The sequence below is a fragment of the Rattus norvegicus genome, chromosome 9 (assembly GCF_021556685.1).
Source record: "Rattus norvegicus strain SHRSP/BbbUtx chromosome 9, alternate assembly SHRSP_T2T, whole genome shotgun sequence".
Lineage (NCBI taxonomy): Eukaryota > Metazoa > Chordata > Mammalia > Rodentia > Muridae > Rattus > Rattus norvegicus.
Window position 1 is genome coordinate 64,711,101 of NC_141542.1, and position 17,851 is coordinate 64,728,951.

At 41.2% G+C, this 17,851-nt stretch overlaps 1 protein-coding gene across 1 annotated transcript in view; it reads right to left on the reverse strand.

The window, feature by feature from the left end:
- The window catches only part of Stat4 (signal transducer and activator of transcription 4), a 108,839-nt gene that overhangs the window by 15,955 nt on the left and 75,033 nt on the right, over positions 1-17,851 (reverse strand). The window contains 9 exon segments of the mRNA NM_001012226.1: positions 5,119-5,163; positions 6,230-6,323; positions 6,428-6,445; positions 6,840-6,899; positions 9,688-9,780; positions 10,669-10,827; positions 12,781-12,932; positions 14,745-14,830; positions 17,342-17,420. Of these exon segments, the coding sequence (NP_001012226.1) occupies positions 5,119-5,163; positions 6,230-6,323; positions 6,428-6,445; positions 6,840-6,899; positions 9,688-9,780; positions 10,669-10,827; positions 12,781-12,932; positions 14,745-14,830; positions 17,342-17,420 (786 nt within the window).

Sequence of the window (17,851 nt, forward strand, 5' to 3'; positions counted from 1 at the left end):
CTTAGGAACCAATTCTTTCAGCAAATATTTATCTAGCATGTTAAAAACAACAAAAACAAAGCAAAGAACTAGCTTAGGTACTGGGAAATACCAAGAAGAGAGGCTAGTGGTACAATTGTACCAGAGCCCATAGTCACAGACTCATAAGAAATTCATGGAAATGACAAGTATTCTTAGCATGTACAACAGGGATTCTGGATGGATGCTCCACTCTCAGAAGGCTGGGTTTATAGGAAGAGACGTATGCCATTTTCTCTCCTAAAGAAAACTTACAACAACTCCATTCAGATCAAAGAAAATCAGCTTGCTGTGACCTGTTGGGGCTGGTTGGGTCATGAGCAGTGTGTCTGTGTTTGAGAAGACTGAACCGTGAAAGAACATTGGTTTGGCTGTTTAGTGAAGGGAAACTTGTCACTCAGGCTTCACTGATAGCTTCTTTGTACTTCACACCTTTCCGCTACCTAGAATAACCAACACTTGAGTCTGTGGCTAAAGTCACTAATCAGTCAAGCCTGCTGACACAGAGTGATCTGGAGAGACACAGTGCCAGCAATCCTGAAAGGGCCTGGGGATGCTTGTTTTACACTAGAGACTGCTAGCTTCAAATTCTTGTCACTTGAGAAATGACAGAATAACTTCATTTACTTATTTATTTTTTTATTTTTATTGTGACTCTCCCTGGGAAGGGACAAAGACGGGACAAGAAGGCAGTTACTATCCTTAAGGTATGCTGAAGTATTCCAAAACAAAAATTTAAAATTCATTTAAAACAATCTAAAGCTCCTTTCCTACTTCTGAGGAAAAATTGTAAAATTTCAGACAGAGAAGCATCAGAAACATGTGCAGAGAATGGAATTTGGGGTGTGTGCCAACTCGAGTAGGGAAGTCAGAGAAAAACTTGTGGGAGTTGCGTCTCTTCTCTCACCACACGGCTTACAGGAATTGAACGTGGGTCTCCTCATGGCTGATGGCAAGCTTCTTTACCCATGGAGCCCTCTCACTGACTGGAGCTTCCTTGTTTTGTTAAACATCAAAGCATATTTTTAAATTTTCCTATCCATGCTCTCAACTGTATAAAAGATTAAGCAATGGGGACCCAAAGTGACACGGTTTAATCTCCAGTCCAAGGCAGGGGTGGGGAGACTGGGGGACTTGGGGGTGGGGGTTGGGGGGAGGAGTTGTAGAGGGAATTATTTGTGCAATGTGAGGCAGTTTCACCTATCAATAAAAAAGTCTATGGCCAATAACCAGGGGCAGAATTAGAAGGTGGGCCATCCAGCAGAGATAGATAGATAGATAGATAGATTGATGGATAGAGACAGAGAGACACAGAGAAAGAGACAGAGAGACACAGAGAGACACAGAGAAAGATGGGGGGGGTGGATTTTGGAAGATAATCAGGCATGAGTGATTCGTCCCAGACACAGAAGACAGTCCCATGAAACTGAGGGTCAGGTAACCAGCCACATGGCATGACTTAGAATAATCAGTTAATTGAGTTATGAAGTAGTCAGGGAACAAGCAAATCTGTTGGCCTAGGTATTTATTCATATAGAGGAAGTCTTAGAGTCATAATTTTGTTAACCTGCCCGTGGGTGGAAAGGTCCAAAGTTAGAGATAGCTTTAACTACAGGAGGGAATTCCTGAAGCTCCTGTTTGGTTCCCTGGACCTTTGAGAAAAGAATAAGTGTCAGGCAACTTCCTCCCTTTGCCTAAGCTTAAAGCTAGTTACAAGTGCTTTAAATCTAGGGGAGAATGGAGACATCCCCATCACTTTGTCAGCTAACAGTCATCCAATGTGAGTCTCACAATCACAAAAGCACAACTTAAAAACCCAAGGGTGTGTGTGTGTGTGTGTGTGTGTGTGTGTGTGTGTGTGTGTGTAGCAGAGTCAGTGTAGGGGACTTTAGGGTGAAAATTAACAAACTCAAAGCAAGACGTTTCCCAAAGGGGGTGTTTAGAAATGTAGTCTGAGGTTTCAGAGTCAGGTTGCATGCAGATTGGGGTTGTGGCCTGAGTCCCGTGAAAGAGGCCATCTCTCCAGCCAAGCATGTGTATGGCACATATAAACAGAGAACTAGGAGGATAGTGTTTCCAGTCACTGAATGTGAGCTTCCATTAATGTAATACCTGGCCTCCATCAAGCAGGCAGCACAAATTCCTGATCTGTAAGAACCACAGCCAACCTATGCTCACACACCACCAATAATTCACACATCATTCTTCTTTGGTTCTGTCAACAACCCTGGAAATGTAGGGCTAACATTAACCATGTTCTATAGATAGGAATACTGAGAGGAGGACAGTGGCTTGAAAAGCAGAGTTCAATCACATGCTGTTTTCCTATTCCCCCAGAGGCATAGCAGGGAAGCAAAGGGGGAGAGGGTAGAGCCCAGGAGAGAAAAGGCATTCATGTTTCCTAAAGAAACGTTATGTTAATTTCCTTCTAGGCTTGGCAAGGAGTCTATGGTGAAATAGCTCCCACTTCTGAGCTGGTATAGCAGGCCTGGTGTGAGGTGAGTTGCTCCACCCTCCCAGAGATTGTAAAATCATAAAGGGTGTGTCCCAGAAGGATGAGCAGTACAGGCAGTCAAGGGTCATTCACTGCCTGGTGCAAGCTTGAGTGAGGTCAGCTCCCCCAATTTGAATATGTATGCTACCCACTTAGTGGTGTTCTCACCAGAACTATCTACCAGGAGCAACTGTTAAATGAATTCTCAGCAGGGTAGACCCACTTGCTGCAGGTGCTCCTAGAAAGCAATAGCAGCCTTTGAAGCTTGGAAATAAGGTCGTGGTATCCTTGTTTCCTACCTTCTTAAACTGTGTTACCACCATCATTGGCCCTGTGGGTTTATGAACACCACCACCTTATATACCAATATTCTTTTCCTCTCTTTCCTTTGGTCACTTCTACTGCCCAAACCCCTGATGACTGGATCATCTTCCTCCACATGTTTCATACCAGTCAACCGTGTCTTAAGCACACAAAACAGTGTTTGAGCCTGTGGCTTGTTCTAAATGTACCTTGACACCATACTAAGATTCTATCAATAGGGGGAGCTCAAAGAATGTCTTAAACACAATAGCCCTTGCTTTAACAAACTTGAAAAAATAAAAAAATAAACAAAGTCATTGTATGCTGTATGATTTTGTTATCAACTGGAAAATAAGAGGACATAAATTCAAAGCAATATAAGTAGACATTACTAATAAGACAGTGCTTGAGTTTTCTATAAGGAGGATGATTTACTTAGAGCTCCGTCTCTAAGGAAATCCCGGGACAGATTTTTATTTCATGTTGGTAAAGATGACAATGTTCTGCAAGAGTTGAGCTATTTGGATGTATTCCCATTGGATATGCTTTGCTTAAGAAAAGTTCAGGATTATTGTGCCTGTTTTTGTTCAGACTTGTAAATAACAACATTCAGGGATGTCAAGCTGAATGAAATATTACAACTGTGTTCAAAATTCCGCCGAGATGTGTGTAATGGGCTTTTGTTTATGACTTTTTTTTTATAAGAATGGTTCGGGAAACTTAGAGAAACCTTCACAGGAAAGAATTCCTCTTATTTATTTTGCTAGAACCCTCAAGCTCAAAAGCTCCACTCTGTGCGCAGTGGTTGGGAGGAAAGACTCTCTCGAGGCCTCTGCCTTCAGCAGCAACTCCAGTCAGGAAGAACCACAGCTCAACTTCCATAGATGGGAGGTGCAACTGAGACAATGAGGAGTTCACAGAAGGGAACAGGACTTGAAACCTTTGTGGTGAGTCATGTGGTCTGTGCAAGGGAGAGGGGCGAGACAGAGAGAAAGAGACAGAGACAGAGAGACAGGGACAGAAAGAGAGACAGAGACAGAGAGACAGAGACAGTGAGATAGAGACAGAGAGACACAGAGACAGAGACACAAAGACAGAGAGACAGGGACAGAGAGACAGAGACAGAGAGACAGAGCGACCACTGACATTAGAAGCTGGGTTTACAAAGTTCTTCCACATGATCTAACCATCTTAGATCTTTGTCTTAAGAGCTGTGATGATAAAGTCAGGGGACTGGCTCTGTAGAGACTGGATTGTAACACGCCTTTACTGCTGGCAACTGCCTTGAGTACTCAGGGTCACCTCAACAGGCTTCGAGCAAGGCATGCATGGTGTCACCTCTCATCACTTAGGACATAAAAAGTACAACATCTTTTTATCATGTGATTTTCCAAAGGTAACATTTTCAGTCACTGTTGGGAATTTAGACTTCCTATATTCAAACTTGAAGGACAAAACTATAATGACTAATTTTCTAGGCTAACTCAGAAAGATGGCTTTCATGGTCATGTCTAGCCCAGGATTCCACCAGGCTACTGACTGGGATGTGATTGCTCAGGAAGCTTCCGTTTGTCCAGTTCACTTGGTGAACTACCAACCTTAGAGATCAAAGTAACTGATGCCACACAATCAAATAATCATTTTCTCAGTATGAATTTTCTGTAATATGCCATAATTCTGTAAATTTACTTCCCATGTGTGGGAAAGGGGGTGGTTTTAAGATAGTTTGCAATAAAGGAGAGCTAATTAAAGAAACATAGCATCTCTATGAAATATAATATAATTAAACTTTTGGGGGGCTTTAAAGACAAGCTTTCTCTGTATAGCCCCAACTGTGCTGGAACTTGCTTTCAAAACCAGGCTGGCCTTGAACGCACAAAGATCCACCTGCCTCTGCCTCCCTACTGCTGTGATAAAGGCCTGGACCACCACTGCCTGGCTTTAATGAAACAGTTTGAATCACATTCTCCAATGGCACTGGACGAGATGGACAGCTGTTAGCCATGTGCAGTTATGTCCACCAAAAGTTAGGAAACAGAGCATGTGGCATATGTTTAAGGCTTAGATCTATAAACAGAAGATTCGGATGATAAACCAGAAGGTCAATGTTTTCTCTTCAGGGTAATATGGTGTATTATTTTCCTTTTCCTCTTTAAACATTTCCATACTATCTGCAACGAGCAAGCTTTAGGCTTATAATCAGGGAAATGTAGATTTGATTTTATGTACAATTAAGCGATTTAAGAGAAACTTCAATGTTAAGGACTGTTTCCTAGGATAACCCCAGAGTCAGCGTTTCCTACCTCGTTTCCTTTACTCCCAGTGCTGCACTTCATCTCCTTCGGTTGCTTTGAGAAAGAAAATAATAGTGTTTAGACGGAAGGTTATTATCAGTAACCCATTCACTTTCACAGTCGAAGGTGGAAAGTGACTTCTTTAACAACTCCTGTTGTCCCAGTCACTGAAACTTCGCTTACCTGCTGAGATCCAACACAAGTTACTACTGAAAACCAAACTAAACCCCAAATGATTATATATATTACAGGTATAAGTCTTTGTGCTAACCAGCTTGATGTTTCAGAAAGTGAACCCTTAAGGCTGATTCAGTGGTGTCAAACACCCAGGTAGGCACTGGGTAAGCGTTAATTAATAAACCAGAGAAATAGCATGTTTCTGGCAAGAATAGCAATAGGGCCTTTGGAAATCTAAGAACTCTCTCTCCTCTCTCTCTCTCTCTCTCTCTCTCTCTCTCTCTCTCTCTCTCTCTCTCTCTGGGGGGAGGCGGGTGCACAGAAAGAGAGCTCTAGTTCAAGAGGAAGTGGTAAACAGGAGAAGCCCAGGATGAAGCAGGGACCAGAGCTTTCTAGTCAACTCCAAGGTAGACTGTACAACATACAATGCTGTGTTGGGACATCCCAAGAACAGCCCAAGTTGTTATGAATTGAAAGTGCTTTCTGCTCCACGTTCTTGGGCGTCACTTCCTGGGGGACTTTAAAAATGAAACCAGAACGGCTCTGCATTTTAACACAGATTTCGGACGCTTTTCTGATGAACACTGGCCAGTCACCATGAACCATGCAGCTCTGCGGTGTTACCGGTGCTACCCTTAAGAACTCACTGAGTGGGCTGGGGATTTAGCTCAGTGGTAGAGCGCTTACCTAGGAAGTGCAAGGCCCTGGGTTCGGTCCCCAGCTCCGGGGGAAAAAAAAAGAACCAAAAAAAAAAAAAAAAAAAAAAAGAACTCACTGAGTTCTTGCTCCATGTCCTTTCTACTGTGTTAATTTTCTGATGGGGGCATGATTTGTTTCTCACTTTGGTACTTGATCTCATGAAGGAAACAACACAATACTCTGAATTTTACAGCCGGTTAACTGGGGGAGGAGCATCGGCAGCGTGGTCTCATTCGCTTCTTACCAAATGTCTAAACTCCACTGAGAGGCTCCCATTGGAAGATTCCTCACTGGACATAGCTTTGATGTGAGTTCCACAGAGCACAAATCTTCTATTGCTAGGGAGAAAAATCTTTGCTTTTAAAATGGTTTTGGGTCAACATATACTTAAGATAACAGCAAAAACAAAAAACAAAATAAAACCGCAAAGTAAATATTTTACCTTAGAGTTGAGACATTCCTGTAAAACCAAGGAGAGACATTAAAATGAGATACTAGATCGAGGGAGCCATTGTTAGACCACTTCAAATTGTACCCATTGGAGCACCATCCAAACTTCATAGTAAAAGCTTAAAAATGAAATCTTTAAGAGTTCAGTTAAGGGGTTGAGGATTTAGCTCAGTGGTAGAGTGCTTGCCTAGCGAGCACAAGGCCCTGAGTTCAGTCCCCAGCTCCGAAAAAAAAAAAAAAAAAAAGAGTCTGGAAGAGTTCAGTTAAATCTTTGAACTTGAAGTCAAATATTTAAAGTAGAGTAATATATATATAAAGTAAAAGAAATAAAATACAAAATTATTGAGTAAGAATTTTTAAAAAATCTTTCCTTGCCATGTTTGAAATTAAATTAGGAAGCTTACTTGTCAATGGATGCCTTCACTTTCACCTGATAGTTCAGTTCTGGCAATTTTATTAGTAATCTGGAAAGAAACAGGAATGAAAAGACAGAATCAAAGATAAAATATTGGAAGTGTTAAAAGTCTTTTCTACATTTAAAGAATTAAAATATATTTCTAGCATAGTACCTATAAATAAAACCACATTATCTCCACTACATGTCAATGTGCTTTAAAATGTGAAGAAAACCTCTCTAGTTTGCACTGTGACTTTAGAGGTTCCAGTCTCCATGTGTGTATTAACAAACACACTTGCTGTGTGCACATTGTCTCAGTTAATAGGTACTAGACAGTACATTGGCCCACTCTGAAAAACAGCCGTTTGGGTTGAGATCTGGATGGCGTATGTGTAAAAGAGTTTCCTTACAAGTCTATTAGCCTGGCTCCAGCTTCTCATTCCGTAGACACAAATACTGTGTAAACACAGCAAAATAAGTATTTTGAGAATTCTTATAGTGAAAATGTTGAGAGAGGCCAAACTTCTAAAACGAATATAGAAAATTCCAATTTTATTATATTTGTAGCTTCAAGCATAGTAATATATTTTCATAGGAGTAAATATGCTCATAAATAAAAAAAAAAGAAAAAGAAAAAGGCCTAACTTGAAAGGAACAATTCAAGTACAGTTAAGAATTCCTCAAACTCCTCCTTTTGATGTCAGCCTTTATATATTTTGGCCTTTCGCCTTCCCAATCCCCAAGGTAACCCACAATGTGCTTATGTCTGTAGGTTCCCTGCAGCTGCTGACATTCACTTACCTATTCGTCCATCCCAAGCCTTCTACACTCATTCAATACATAATGACCTCCTCGTGTACATTGCATATAAACTCAGATATCTGAAAATTCATGTCGCAAAGATTGGGAAAGGAAGAAAGCGGGGCACGGCTATGTGTAAACGGAAAGAATCCAGCCCAGCAGATGAGATGTATGTAGTGTGGAGGAAACCACAGATCATCAACGGCCCAGGCAAAGCTGTGCATGCAGTGAAGCCAAGGGTCCTTAAATGTCTTGCATGCAACACAGAGTTGGCTCCAGAGCAGTGTGTGTTAGGTGTAAGATTGGTCGTAGAAGATGCTGAAGAAGGTGGTCTCAGAATATGGACAGACTCTTTTTCTCATCTTCCTCCTAATTCAGCTCCAGAAAGGATTTGATCTATTATAAGGCACTCAGCCTAGAGCCAGGAGCTTGAGATCCCTTTGGGCGGTGGCTTATCAGATATTTACATTATAATTTATAACAGTAGCAAAGTTATGGTTATGGTAGCAACAAAATAATTTTATGGTTTGGGCTCATCGCAGCATGAGGAGCTGTATCAAAGGATCACCATGAGGAAGGCTGAGAACCTAGGACCTTCGTATCACCTTCCCTGTGAAACGGGAGAGCACAATACTGTGGCAGACAGAAGCTTCAGGGGGAAAACCTTGCACGATCTAGCAAAAAAGTGGGTCCAAAATTCAGGAAAGAAAGATGAGGACCCCACAGTCAAGTTGAAGAGGAAGACAGGATGCCCAGGCCAGGATAGGGATCTGTCTTCTGGCATCATTTCCAGCAAGTGCAAAGTACACCCAGCTCTGGCGCCTCTTCTGCTCAGAACGTTTTGCTAGGCGATCCTTATCACCTCCCCTTTTTCTCATAAAGTATTTTCAACATCCTCTCATCTACATGGATGGACACCCATTACCCCTCACCCTACTTTCTATGTACTGTCTCCTGGGTTCTACAGAGGCACTGAGGTGGGGAATGAACAAGTTTTGAGAATGAAATTTTTAAAAGGAACCTAGCTAAGCCCTCTGCTTCTGTCCTTGTATCTTGGTGCAAAATTCACATAAAGAAATTGACTGAGAGGTTTAATTCGGGTTTCGAAATGCAAATTGAAAAGCGCCACCCCTTTAACCACTGGGTTCCAATGCTGCTATGAGATGGAGAATCCTGCGGAGAGAACCTTTGGCTGCTCTCTCCCATGCAATCAATAAAGATTTGAATTTGCTCGCACTTCCAGAGGTGACCTAGTGGTTAGGAATGTTCAGCTTCGGGATGGATTTTAAGACACACTAAAAATCTTCGGAAGTGTAGAGCGCTTGCCTAGCAAGTGCAAGACCCTGGGTTCGGTCCCCAGTTCTGAAAAAAAAAAAAAAAGAAAAAAAGAAAAAAAAGAAAGAAAAAGGAAAAATCTTCAGAAGTAAGACTGACGTCTTAAGTTTACTAGAGAAAACCCGAGTTTTGGTGGCTCATCATGATCCAAGAGTACCAAACAGACAAGAAACCACTGAAAATCCTACAGACTCCACTTGTCTCTAAATAAGGTTTTCTGCAAGGATATGCTGAAAGCCGTGGTGATTGGAATCTTTGTGGGAACCCCAATAAGCCCTTTACCAGGTACTCCCAGGGAAAGAAAGCGCTACTGCATTGTCTGTATATTCAAAGCCTTTCACAGCCTGCCCCCGTCTAACTTTTTGATTCTATCTCTCCCTGCTCCACTCTGTTGAAAACAGACTGGGAGCCATTATTTCTCTCCTGCAATCCTCTCTCCCTTCTGTCTTTCCAGTCTCTCTTCACACTAACCTTTTCAGCAATTAATCCCAGAGTGCCTGGTATTATGATCGAATGCTTTCATGCTAATGTCCCTCACGTCTTCATTAATTTCCCACGTTGTCATGCTCTTGACAAGCAAGTTCACATCATACCATTTCTGCAGGGATTTGCCAAAGTTCAGCACTGGGCTCCCAGCAGGGGCTCTATGAGGAACAGCTGCACGTAAGGCGCCTTAATTAGCGGCGGCTATGCAAAACGACAGAGTGTGGTTTGCCTACCTCAATTTTACAGTGAACTGAATGAGGGTTTTAAGTACCATCGGCCTCTGAGGGTGTGTTGGCATGCATGGCTGTCGCTCGACCACAAATGAACTAGATAAAAAGGAAATATTAAAACATTAAAAAATATTGACAGAGAAATAACATACTATTTTCCCTTAGAGTCCAAACATTTTACACCTAGGAGATGCTGAAATCCCCATTCCACTCCAATCTTCCCAGCAACTTCTCAGTATAATATATAAAAAATGCTCAAAGATCATCCCTAATTAATAATTTTTTCTTTTTCTCTTTCCTTCCTTCCTTCTTTCCTTTCTTCCTTCCTTCTGTGTGTGAGTGTGTGTGTGTGTGTGTGTGTGTGTGTGTGTGTGTGTGTGTTACCCCGGCTGTCTCCTCCTCAGCCTCTCTGCCCATCTCTGCCCATCTCCCTGACCTTCTCCCCGCCCCTTTCCCCGCCCAGTCCCCGCCCCCGCCCCACCCCGCCCCGCCCCTGCCTCTGCCTCAAGTTTCAGGATTAAAGGCGAGCACCACCACCGCACAGCTAACAATAGTAATTCTTAATTGCTCTAATGGACTCAATACAGGCTCATGTTCATCCTATACAACAAAAGAGAGGTTTAATTTATGTCACTTTGGACTGAACACTGGGACTCCTGGTTTGTATTAGAATTTTTTCTTCAGTGCACTCACACAAAGAGCTTCCCACCCTCATTTTTTGGATACACACTCAAGAAGAAAGAAGTCTTCTTTAAAATGAGAAAAGTGCATGGGAGGTGGATAATATGGCTTATTACCATATGGAGAACTGAGTCAGCTGCTGGGGGAAGAGGTGGTGATTAAGAGTGGAAATGTGGATCTGGAACTCTCTGGGGTGCTAGCATGGCTTCCTGGGGGCAGTACTCTCCACTGTCCCTCCGCTTCAGGGCATCCATACAGCTCCATGCTGTAGAGGGAGGTCTACAATACTAGTGACTCACTTACTTCTTAAAAAGGTTGTAGATGAGGAAGGTCGCTCTCTCCAGCAGGTGAACTCTTTGAGCAGGGATGGGATCCCCTTCGTACGTCATTTTGGTAGATTGCTCCTGTAATTTCTCCAGTTGCTGTCTAAGTTGGAAAAGACTCTCTGCCAGTAGGGTAAAGCTATTGAACAGCAAATGAGAGGATTTTTCCTTCCCCACTTAGTGATCATATTTCATAAATAATAAATGATTAAGTGATTGTTACATTAATTAAAATTATGATTACTGACAATTCTTCATTTTTTCCCAACCCTTTTCTTCCTGAATGAAAATTCCTTTATGAATTATGTTCAACATTTTCTAATTTGTGCTTTCAATTTACAGGCATCCTTTATGAAATACTGTCAACATCTGGAACCAAATCCCTTTTAATTGGCCTTTAGATCCTGTTAAGTATGCATATTAAGAATATGACTCCCACTAGAAAGTCAGAGACAGACCAATTTAAAATACAGAGTACAGAACATGAAGAATGTTAATGTGTAAAACTCATCTCCCTCCCCTCTATATACATTTGCAACTCCTGAGTGTTAGTAGAAAATGATGACTCAGTCCTTTTTGCACAAGTTAGTGTTTGGGAAGCCTTGCTTTGATACTCAAGTGCAACTCTGGTCATTATGTGCTGATCTTGGCTTAGAAATGGAGGTGTGGATTAGGTCAGAACAGAGAAGGATTAGAAAGACTGAAAGAGAGGAAGAAAAAGGGGGAAGAGGAGGGCTTCTATGGCAGATCACCTCTCAGCAATCTCCCCAGGTACTCTTCTGTCAAGTACACAAAGGACCAGGGAGGGAGCCGTGCCCCGCCCCCCGCCGCCCGCCCCTATTCCCCGCCCCCGTCCCCCTGCCCCGGGCAGCTTTCACTGTAGGTCCCATTAATTTGTGGTTCTCATTACCCCCTGTGTTATCTCGATTTCATAGTAGAGTACTCTGGGTTTAGAGAATTGAGGAAAATCCGGTGTGTTTGAAAGCAAGCCCACACCTTTATTTCTGAGAAGGAAGCCCCGGAGGAACAGCAAATTTCCATTTTCTTGAATTATCTCTTAAAAAGCAACTTTGGAAATGGTAACTGAATGATTTTTGTTTCTCCTTATGTTTTTCAATGATCTTATTTTGCAGCTATGAGTCAGAAAACCTTATCAACATTTTTATCCTTTAATGTAAAAAGATAGTATCTACATTTAACAGCCTATCTGCATGTTTGGTAGCAATGCCTTGTTGTACTAACTCTTGGAAAATTTTATGTCTCTTGTTATTGTGTCAATAGTTTTGTATAGGGTCTTGCTCTGTAGACCAAGGTGGCTTGGAACTTGCACGACTCCCCTGAGATGGCGGGTGTGTGTTACCATACCTGGCTTGATTTATTTTTCAACTGGTCAATAAACATTGTGTGTATTTGTAGTTTTATACATGATGTTTTGATACATTTATATACTGAAGCGTGGACAAATCTAAACTAAAAAGATATGTACTGTGTCCCGCGACCTTCTTCTTGTAAGAACAGAAACTCTATGGGGTAATTTTCAAGTACATAACATATTGGTAACCACAGTCATCATGGTGTATGATAGATTCCCTAAGCTTATTCTTCTTTCCTACTGAAATTTTGAATTTTCGACCAACACCTTTCACAAAGTAAATGCATTTGAAAATATGAAACTAAAGGTTGAGCTTGAGGCTCACGCTTTAAGATGTTTTTCAGATTTCTGAAGCTAATGTTTGTTCCACCCTTAAAGACGTGCTTCAAAACAAAGTCATTTGAGTCTTTTAAGATACCATGTTTGCTTATTGAGCGCCACACCCCCCCCCCCCCCCAGCTGGTGACCGAACCCAGGGCTTTGCACTTGCTAGGCAAGCGCTCTACCACTGAGCTAAATCCCCAACCCCCATTGAGCGCTTCTTATGTATGAAAAAAACGCTTCTGTTTTCTTCCCAAAGGAGGCAAGCTAAGAACACGGAGCAGTGGCTCCTTCCTGCTCCGTAGTTCCCAGCTGTGGTATAGAACGGATTCTCACTGAGCAAGTGCAGCCTGTGTGCTTCCTGTGGTTTTCAATAGAAACTAAAGTCAGTCGCTTTACCAGTTCTGAAGCTGGTCCAACCCGTTGTGGAGCGGGCCACCGATGCAGGCGATCTGTTGCCGCTTCTTCCAGTCCTGCAGCTCTTCTAGCAGCATGCTGTTCATGAGCAGGTCTGTCTCATTCACTATCTGTGTCATCTTACTGAGTGCTTCCTAGAAACGGACAGCATGCAAAGAGGTCCACAAAACACCAGGTTACAGCTCTGCTTACAAAACACACTGGTCCGAGAGACAAAGAGTCGAGTAAAATGGGGTTGGGGATTTGGCTCAGTGGTAGAGCGCTTGCCTACGAAGCGCAAGGCCCTGGGTTCTGTCCCCAGCTCCGGAAAAAAAAAAGTGGAGTAAAATGAACCAAATATTTGATAGTGCCTTCTCGAACAAGAAAGTCATTACAACAGTATCACAAGAACCGTGGCCACAGCTTGTCGTTTTCATGCATCAGTCTCAAGTGTCTGATGGGAACTTCTGTGTCAATATGGAATAATGCTGTCCTAAACCTGCATTTGAAGGCCAGTTCAAACAAACAGTTGTTTGTTGTTTGTTTATTTGCATGTGTACTGGTGCTGTGCCTGCATGTTTGTCTAGCTGATGTGTGTGTGTGCAGTGCCTCCCGAAGGCAGAAGAGGTGTTGGATCCCCTAGGAGCAGAGTTTCAGTTGCTTGGGAGCCACCATGTGGGTCCTGGGAATGGAACCTGGGTCCTCTGGAAGATCAGCCTTTGTTGCTCTTAACCCCTAAGCCATTGCTCCAGTGTCTGCTTCTATTTTTTTTAAACGCATGTGGTTATCCATCTATTTGCAAAAATACTAATTAAAACTTGGGTCTTGAGTCTTTTCTTCAGACTTTATCTGTGCTTAGGGAGGCATAGTAAAATATGAAGCATAGAAAGTAGGAGATGGGAGTTTCTCTTCAGACTTTGTGAGTTTGGAGAAAACATTTAACCTTGTTATAATTTAGTTCTCTCATATATATGTGTGTGTGTGTGTGTGTGTGTGTGTGTGTGTGTGTGTGTGTGAGAGAGAGAGAGAGAGAGAGAGAGAGAGAGAGAGAGAGAGAATGGACTACATTATTTTCAGAGTTCCTTCTCTCTAATTTTGTTTCGCAAGCAAAATGAGAGGTGCATATGAAGCGGGAATGGATCATCCTGAAAGGCTATGTGTTAGCCTGGACTGTCTGCTCGGGCACACTGCTGGGGTGCTTGCAGTCTTACGTATGTCTGATTATATTTATAATCAATTTAAAGTGAAAATAAACTGAATGGATGCATATAAGTTTATTCACTAAAAATGATCTTTTAGAAATGAACTACTGATTTAACAGTCATTGGTTAAACACCAATTGCATTTACTTTTACAGACAGGGAGAAAATTGAAACAGAAATATTTACTGTCTTGAAAATATTTCACCGAGCCAAGAAAAGTTTGTTGCTCACAAGCCATTCTTAAGTCTTGAGAGATTTCACAAATAGGACACTGTTTAACAAGGCCATTCTCAGAATGGAATATAGAACACCAATTTTCCCAGTGGAGTTTTACGTCATCTGGTAATTTTTAACTAACTTCAAGTATAACCCACTTCAGAGTCTTAACAACCTATGTCTTGGGTTGGGGATTTAGCTCAGTGGTAGAGCGCTTGCCTAGCATGCGCAAGGTCCTGGGTTCGGTCCCCAGTTCCAAAAAAACAAAACAAACAAACAAACAAAAAAACAAAAAAAACCAACCTATGTCTGAAACAGTGAGCCGAGAAGCCTGGGTGCAGCTTCCAGTGAGTTAATAATCCCTGCAGCCATTGAATCACACAAGTAAGATTGGGAGGGCACGAGGCTGAGGTGGCCATACAAGTATGGGACATTCTGCCGTTTTCCATTCAGTGTAAATGAACTGATAAAATCTGAGGCCTTGGTTATGTAGGATGAGGTTTAGGAAAAGAAACTCAGACAAATGGCAAAGTAAAATTCTTCACCAACCTTTCTTTTAAAGTCCAGGTTATTAAGCATTTCTTGCAATGTCAAAACTTCCTGGTTCACCAGGATACTGTTCTTGTCACCCTGATCTGCAAAGCAAAGGAAATGCAATTTAGAATTATCTTTGGGGCAGAGCTTTTTAATTCCTGAAAGGCAAGTCCACTCAATCCATCTCCAGACCAGCCCTGGACAGAACCAGGGGCTTAGGTTGTAAGAGACAAAAAGATGTCTTGTGTTGAGGATGGTAGCCCAATCCAAGAATGTTTTTATTCTGCCAGAAAGAGGTCCAGACAGGCATGCACAAGAGACCTTTTATCTATCTACAGGTAGATGCGAGAGCAATGTCATGTGTAGTTTTATGCTCTACCTGCTTAACTCTGGGAGGGGGCTGTGGATAAAGGAAGCTTTTGTAATGGATTTATTTTACTGGTCCAGCCTGCACCAAGGATAACTTTGTTTGATATAAGGAATGGGGGACTTCTTTGTGCTCAAGATTAAATTGTTTGACTCATTCTCGTGTCTGTCTGTGTGTGCTAGGCACACAACTGGACTGACTTCATACTGGCTGCATAGCTGCCGATGCTCTTGAACCCCAGGTCTTCTCCCTGCCTCCGCCTCTGAAGTATACAGGTGTACAGGTGTAAGCCACCACAACTGGTTTTCAACTCTTTATAATGCATATAAAAGCTAAAAGTACTGAGAAAACTTAGATAATAAAATGCTATATTCAAAATAGTTTTATTGTTTACTATAGCTTGTTATATTGTTATCTTTAAACTTCATGGTTTACATGGAAATTGGAATAAATCTGTTTTCAAAGATGCTTGATGAAATAGTGTTTTTTCCCTAGGACCCTGCTTCCTTTAATAAGGGATTAAACCCAAGTTGTGTTATTTCTTCTAAAGAGAAAATTGTACATTTAATAATCATGAGCATTTTGAATATTCCATGGCGGTTATGACACCCTGAATACAACAGGAGACTGAAAGACACCTTCTTTGGAAAAATTAAACATTTAAACATTCTATAACAATCACCCATACTGTCTTCAAGGCATGTGCTAACATTTTACTAAAAGAAGTTCTGTAAAAGATGTTTATATTTGCCTTGTTCTTAAAAACATATTTCAAAATGAAAATTTGAAGTAAGTAAAATTGTGAAAATATTTCAGTGTTCCCATCTTTCCCTGTTGTGAAGATTTGAATAGGAATGGCCCCACAGGCTCGTATGTTTCAATGCCTGATCCTCAGTGGAACTGTTTGGAAAGGATTAGAGCGGGTGAGACCTTGTTAAAAGAAGGCGTGTCACTGGCGGGGGCTTTGAAGTTTCAAAAGTCTATGCCATCCCCAGTGTCTTTTTCTCTGCCTAAAAATCAGGATGTAGCTTTCAACTACTGGTCCAGCGCCTGCCTGCATTCCACCATCCTCCCCACCATGATGATAGTGCACTGAACCTCTGAAACTATAATCAAACCACCAATTATATGCTTTCTTCTAATAGTTGTCTTTCCAACAGTGGAAAAGTAAGTAAGGCACCTATCTAATGTTTTCTATTATCTAATACAAGAGGAGTGCCATGATCTAAACTAATAAGTCTGTACTGGCACAGTTCCGTCAACAATATAAATAGGACTAATTAGAGTCTTAATGATTATCCCAGTAATTGAAGTAAAGTTAGACTACCAATTCACTATTGCTTATACATCTAGGATCTTATAAACATTCTCATTTTCTCCATCCATTTATTAAAAGTCATCTAACTATAAACAGTGTTTAAGTACACAGAGTCAAACTAATTCAGAATCTTTTTATTTAGACATTTATTCAATTATTTAATTTAAGTTTTAGAATATTTACAAATAAAAATTTAATATAAAATTCTATACACAAGAACATACACAAAATGTCTAATTCTTTGGAATATAAATTTATAGATACATATGCTTATGACAAGGTAGAGAAAATACAAGAAATTTTAATCAGGCTTATCATGAGATATCATGTGATTTTTATTTTTAATGTTTTTGCCTGTTTTCCAAATTCTCTTCTATGAAGCTTATTTCTACTTTATTATTTTTTGAAAATTTTAAGACCTCATATCAGACTTCCTGACTGCATTAAGTGATTATTTTTATTCTCATTAGTTGTGTTTGGTTTTTCTTTTGAGGAAGCTTCTTGCTATGTCTCTCCACGTCACAAGTGTTGCACGCACGTGCCAGCATGCCCAGCCCTGAGATCTTAAAGTGTTACAATTACACGCATTGCCTCCACACCCAACACTGAGCTCTTAGCTCTTAGATTCTCTTACTGGTGGTGTTTGGGGGGGCAGGTTGCGTGTTGCAGTGGGCATTGTTTCTTATGTAACTTGTAACGTTCTTTGAATTGGTTGGTAAATATATGTGTTTAAACTTTACATGGAGAAATGGAAAATGCGAAACTGGAAATATTATTTGCCAATATTCCGCAGAAGCATGTCGGTGGGGGACTCACATATGCAAGAGGGTCAAATTTGCTCGCCATTTGACTCTTACCAGTGAAGAACCCTAATAATTAACACTGTTTTTATGTCTATTGAGAGTTACAGACAAAGCAATGACTTACCCATTGTCTGAATTGTTTTATACCTGTAGTCAAACTCATCTTGCAGATCTTCTAAGTATTTGGTGTCTTGTTCTGTCATCTTTATACAAGAGGAAAATATTAAACTATGTTGCGATGCTTAAGCATGCCATACAAACATCATATAAACAATACACTGGGGAAGCCAATCTCCAACAGCTTCCTTGACTAAGGAGCCTACACCTCTAAATGGCTAATCTACATGTATGCAGTGTCCAACGAGGCCGAGCTAGAGTGACAGTTGTGTGGGTGCTGCAAACCAACTGCTCCTAGGCATCTCTCCTAACTTTTTTCTTTCTGCTTAAGGAATCTTTCAGCATATTCATTCTCATTTCTGAACTAATTGCAAGAACTGCTATTATATCATTTCATTTACAGGGCCCTTCTGACCTTTCAGTCTGTTCTGCTGCCCTCTGCACTTAGTGAACAGGAACCAGAGATATACAGTGTATAACAATTCTGCCAAAATAGTTTTCTTTCTACTTTTTAAAT